The 6324-nt window shown below is 41.5% G+C and overlaps 1 protein-coding gene across 1 annotated transcript; it reads right to left on the bottom strand.

The window, feature by feature from the left end:
• Nucleotides 1–2245: 2245 nt before the first annotated feature.
• Nucleotides 2246–5863, bottom strand: LOC100274033 (ent-kaurene synthase B). Its single transcript, NM_001148416.1, has 10 exons — nt 5681–5863; nt 5470–5620; nt 4615–4712; nt 4302–4519; nt 4098–4210; nt 3917–4015; nt 3607–3822; nt 3356–3497; nt 3028–3273; nt 2246–2765 (listed from the first exon to the last, which is right to left on the bottom strand). Exons 1-10 carry the CDS (start codon nt 5844–5846, stop codon nt 2442–2444), a joined length of 1773 nt encoding a protein of 590 aa, NP_001141888.1. The 5' UTR covers nt 5847–5863; the 3' UTR covers nt 2246–2441.
• Between the last annotated feature and the right edge of the window lie 461 nt (nt 5864–6324).

Raw genomic sequence — 6324 nt, 5'->3', positions numbered from 1 at the left:
AGTGCAAATCAAGATTAAAGGTATGTTTCTAGACTTAGTACATTATTTTGAAGACTAATGTATTGTGTCTAAGTGCTAGAAACAGGAGAAACAATTATGAAGAAGTTGGCTATGTACAACCAAAAGGCTGCTCGGTCTGGGTGCACCGGACAGTGTCCGGTGCGCCAGGCTGGCTCTGGTGAAAAGGTCACTCTCGGGAATTCGTCGGCGGCGTAAGGCTAAAATTCACCGGACTGTCCGGTGTGCACCGGACTGTCCGATGAGCCAACGGTCGGCCGGGCCAACGGTCGGCCGCGCAATCCGCGCGTGACGCGTGGCCGGACCAATGGTCTGAAGGGGGCACCGGGCTGTCCGGTGTGCACCGGACAGTGTCCGGTGCGCCAATGGCTCCAAATCGCCAACGATCGGCTGCGCCAGTATAGGAAAGAAATCCGCACTGGACAGTGTCCGGTGGTGCACCGGACTGTCCGGTGCGCCAGGCGACAGAAGGCAAGAATTGCCTTCCTGGAATGCTCTCAACGGCTCCTAGCTGCCTTGGGGCTATAAAAGGGACACTTAGGCGCATGGAGGAGCACACCAAGCATTCTCTAAGCATTCCTAAGCACCAAGACTCCAATTCCGCGCATTTGATTCTTTGTGATAGCAACTAGAGCTCCATTTGAGTAGAGAACTCTTCGGGTTGTGTTGTGAGCTCGAGTTGTGACTTGTGTGCGTGTTTGTGCTCTGATTTTGTGTCTTGTTTGTGTTGATCATCCCATCCTTACTTCCGTGATTCTTTGTGAACATCAAATTGTAAGGGCGAGAGACTCCAAGTTGTGGAGATTCCTCGCAAACGGGATATAGTGAAACAAAGCAAAACACTGTGGTATTCAAGTGGATCTTTGGATCGCTTGAGAGGGGTTGAGTGCAACCCTCGTCCATTGGGACGCCACAACGTGGAGTAGGCAAGTGTTGGACTTGGCCGAACCACGGGATAAACCACTGTGCCTATCTGTGTTGATCGTCTTGTGGTTATTGTGTTTTGCAAGAACTCCTCTCTAGCCACTTGGCTTTATTGTGCTAACTCCTAATCAAGTTTTGTGGCATTAAGTTTCAAGTTTTTACAGGATCACCTATTCACCCCCCCCCCCTTTAGGTGCTCTCACAATCCTACACCTATGATAAGGAAGGATGCAGTCTGGCCAAATAACTATTGTTTTGGGGTGAACAAATGTGTTTTAGGTACACAAATAACAACAGGCGAAGCTAGGCCTCGGCCGAAGCTGTATCAAGAATAGCCGAAGCAATGCGGGGAGAAGCTTCGTTCGGCACGCACACAGATGACAAGGATGAAACTCGAAGCTGGAAGCTTCGGCACAAAGAGGCTTTCACACAATGAAGTACGAGACTTGTGTAGCAAGAAAGAAAGAGAAAGGACAATGTTGCACTTATGTCATTTATAAATCATGTATGTGAAATCTTAAGGGCATGATATGTACACAAGCAAGTTGTTTTTGTTGAAGTGTTGTTTTTGTTGTTCTTGGACCAAGATTGCATTTACTATGTTTTTTGTGGCTGATATGTACACAAGCAAGTTGTCTCGTGGTTTTAGTGTTGCCAATGTGATTACCTTCATCATGTATTCTTGTATTTCTTCAGAGGCTTTTTGTTGAGGGATTCCTCAGAATAAATTGTTTCTGACCCCTTCACAGATTAAAAGAGTAGGAAACTTTTCTCTATGGATTATAAAATGGATCTGTTAAGTGTCATTAGTCTTACTATAAAATGGATCTTTTATGATTTTGGTATCATCTTGTTAAGTATTGCTTTGAACTTATGTATGTTTTGTTGGATTCAATTTGTAGAGATGATGCACTCAATAATTTTGCCTCCTTGAATGTTTGTGCTCAGAATGGGAGGGAGGAGAGAGGAAGATTTTGTACCATACATATATCATTGTGAGCTAATATCAACAACTAGTAGTGATAGACTCAAGCCACAAACTGACAGTGACATGTCCCTATCTGTTAAAGTCACCAACCAACAATGATAGTCTCATTATCAATACTGCTTCTAGCTTTAACCAATAATGATTACTATTGTCTTATGGTTTGAGTCGACAGAGATAGGGACCTTTACTTGCTGAGAAATATGGACCCCAGTCATTTTAAAATTTTCAAGTAATGCATAAATACTAAATTATTATAATTGACGGCTCGTTAGAAATCAATAGTAATGGAACGATAGTAAATGCTAGTTCTATAGTGGTGTCACCCTTTTAAATTTCAAAATAATACTAACCTCACCAACCACAATCAGACATACATATGGGCCAACTTCTATACATTACCAATGTGCTGAGTTTTTATGCACCACCTGATGCAGTCACCTAGCGAACTGTCTTATATAGAAAGCACACCTACTAAATCAAATGAAGACATCACATCGACACTTGGTTCCTCTCACAAAACAGACATGTGTGTATGGTTTTCTTGTAGTTTTAATGGCTCGTTGATCACTGCATTCACTTCTTTGGCCCTCTCCACTGGTGACCTAAACCCATCAGTTCTCGAGTAAAAGAAGTAGCAGACCTTGCACATTTTCCAGAATAATTCCTTGCATGGCCTAGGAACAACACTTTCTTCACGAAGAACTAGTCTTAGGAGGTCTCTCCTACATGTGTCTATGGGCTTCTGTAATTTCCTTCTGGCATCTGATATGGACATGGAGCCACCATGAAGAACGAGGAGAGAAACAATGTTCAACTTGCCCTCCTTGTACTCCCTCTGCAACAATATATCAATTTGAATATACAAGGGTTTTCCTTTTTCTCGATTACAAAGAAGACACCTCCTAAAACTAGTCAAGGCTAAAGTGGTATTATTTAGTATACCATGCTCATATACCTATTAAATAATAGCACCTAAGAATGAAAACTAACTCAATTACCCATTGTGTCCTATGCTAATTAATTAATCGCACTAATACTTTCTTGAGCCTGTAACAGGATTGTCATGAAAGCTTAAGACTCGCAACTCAGTAATGTACCTCAAAACTCTGAACATCATTCAAGAGTCGACCACATGTGCTCATTAGCTTGAACAACTCATCGTATTCTGGATCTTTAACAATAGACTCCGGGATCTTCGGTCCAACAAAATACAACGCTGGCAATACAATGGGACCCAATGCAAATGTTAAAGATGCATTTGTCATGTATTCCTCCTCTGTTGGCACATATTTGTTCAAACGCCACTCTACCTCTGTCATCATAGACTTTAGCAAATCCAACCACTGCATAAGCCATTTAACACTAGTCAATACTCAAAGTTGAAAAGACAAAAATACTGCAAACAAGTCTATAGACTAGACTTACTATTTGTACTAGGTGTTTGGTAACATTGCGGTCTTGTAACAAAGAAGCCTTTGCACCATACTGGTTAACTGAGTTGTAAATTGAAGAAAATATAATCTCTACATGTTCTGAGTAAAACTCAATTTTGCGATGCTCGTCCCACCTATAAAAACATAAAAACGAGAGAGTGTTATTATGATAAGAAGCCATCGCTTTTGCTTAATAAAGAAAGATGATGCACAAGGCATCGTGGTAAAGGACAAGGGTCATACAGCTCAACCAACATGACAAGGTTTTCAAGTTCTTCTTTTGATCCTCCAACATCAAAGAAGTCATCAACAACAGTTATGAGTGCACCATTTTTTGCACACAAAGTGCGAGCTTCAGACAGTTCAGGGGAGTACATGCAGCCAGCAGCGGACAATAAGAAGTATGCCAAATTTTGCCTCACAAATGGTAGTTGGTCCAACCTGCATTCTTTCACCCAACTGCAACAACAAGATTTTGCAATCCATAAATAACTTGAATTGCTGATGGTTGTAGGCTTGTCATAGAACAGGAGGGCATAACAATCCGATTTACCTTTTAAGATGTTGAAGTTCTTGCTGGTAAGTAAGTTGAGAGGAATTGAAGTCTCTGATACCCAAGGCTAGAATATCTCTACTGGTATATCGACTGGACCTGGTTCAATAATATTTAGTATCATCAAGTATCTACATTACAATGATTTTAAGAAACCTTACTTTATGGACTGAGAACTTACAAGTATGGTGTGTCTAGCATCTGGTGCTCTGTAGTATTGAAATTTTCAATGTTCCACCTGTGGGTTAGACGGTCCAATGTGGCGTAGAAGGGATGGTACAGAGCATGTTCCACCTAAAGAGAAAATACAAAATATAGTGTTTAACATATATTCAATATTCCAAATTCTAAAAGTGACAAGAACAACATGGTCACCAAAGGATACCTCTCTAAAGAGTGGAGGATTTTGTAGAGCACCACTAGACTCCATTTGTTCCCTCAGTAAGGTACTTGACCTTAAGCCTATGCTATCCAGGATAGACTCGTCTTCAGAGATACTAACTGTAGAGGCCTTGTGTAATTCTAACAAGGTTCTTGTGTCATTCAAATGTCCCCTAAGTGGATCATGGATCCCGGATGTTTCAACAACATGATACAACAGATCTGCACCACGTTTTCAAGTGGACAAGTGTGTTAAGGATTAAAAGTTAAAATCCAATTGTTGAAAGTGCTGAAAATTTCTAGGCCTAGTGAAATACCACAAGAGACATCATATCCGTTCATCCTTAGAATACGAAATGCCATCGCACATGTTGTTGTGTCCTGCATAATTTCCTCGTGCCTCTCTAACCAACATCTGCAAAATTCCTGGTTGTAAGTACATAAATTTCGAAAAATAGTCGATCAAGTTGTGCTCTCCTATAAGCTTGAAGTTTAGGAGATAAAATTATTAGTTAATAATAGTGTTTAATAATCCATTTATTTCAAACTATAACATATTTTGTTTTTAAAATAATTTTTATTATGTATCTAGGCAACACATCTAAATACATAGCAAAAGCTATATGTTTAGAAAACTTAAAATGCCTTTTAATTTGAAATACATAGAGTAGATCACTAATAACAAAATTACTTATATTAAATTGTGTATTTTCTCATTTAGTATTTTCTAACATAACATTTTATATATATATATATATATATATAGTTTGGGGACTCCATTTTTCTAAGGGATTCTTATTTTTCAAAGGGAAAATGAACTAATTTCCCTTAGAAAAATGAAAATCCCTTGAGAAAACATGGTTCCCAAACTACAACCCTATTTGTCCAATGGATTTCTATTTTTTAAAGGTAAATTAGTTTATTTTTGTTTAGAAAAATGAGAATCCTTTGGAAAAAAGGAGTTATCAAATTAGCCCTTAAAATATTTTTTCTGGCAATTAATCGACGGTGCTAAGTTGCTTGTTGGTTATCTTTCAATTTCCCTCTCGGTTTAAACAGTACCGACAAGTCAATCGTTGACTTCTCCGTCGTTTCCACCAAAAACTAACAGAAAACTTGTTCCCCACAGCCCACAGGAAATTTTGGTTTTCGCTACAGTATTGCATTGGTACCTGTATGTCCTGTCAAGGATACACTTGATTTCACCAGCAAAATGCCGAGAAATCCCCGTGTTCTCAAGCACATCGACTTGCTGGAGCTGCTGCCTTATCGTAGTCTCCGATGCTGCTTCGTCATCGCGTTGCTTGCTTCTGTCAGGGCTAACTGAAGCAAGAAACTGTTACATATATCATACAGTACATGATGAATTTGAAGTTTTGTTACCCTGAGCCGCAGGGCGCGTAGACGACGACGTGGTCCGTGGCGTCGGCGTCGTCCTCCCGCACGGTAGCGACGAGGCGAAGCGGTGCGCATGCCCGCCGGAGCTGAAGCGGCAGCTGGTGGCCATCAGCGAGAGGAAGGCAGGAGTCAGGTTCAGTGGCTTGGCCATCTAGCTAGCTATCCAAGTCCAACCCCAGCTGCTGGCCTCGATCGTAAGTGCGTCGCCAATATATCAGCGAGAGGAAGAAGGCAGGAGCAGCGCGCGCGACGGCCGGACGAGTGGACGATACCTACGCTACGTACTACCGGTGTTGAGGCCGGTGCTTGCTAGCTCAAAAACAATACAACCAAACAAGCTGTCGTAGAGGGGAGGGGAGGGGACCCGGCCGGCCCAGCGTGGTTGGTTGATGACCATCCGAGCACAGTCGCACTCTGCGCCATGCGTCGACGTGCCGACCTGCCGACGTGCGCTCGGTGTGTGTGTTATCTCTACGCTTTTAAGACCCTGTTTGAACGTGGTATTTATGGAGTTCCGTAGTAATACTACATAGTATTAAACCATGGTTTAATTAATACTGTAGTTTTTTTTTATATCTCGGTTGCTTCGTCTCGGTGAGTATAGTCAGACCAAAATTTTCTCTCGGTTG

This window comes from Zea mays, chromosome 2, assembly GCF_902167145.1.
Source record: "Zea mays cultivar B73 chromosome 2, Zm-B73-REFERENCE-NAM-5.0, whole genome shotgun sequence".
Taxonomy (NCBI): Eukaryota; Viridiplantae; Streptophyta; class Magnoliopsida; order Poales; family Poaceae; genus Zea; species Zea mays.
The sequence above is the reverse complement of the archived record's forward strand: the minus strand, read 5'-3'. Positions and strand labels throughout refer to the sequence as shown.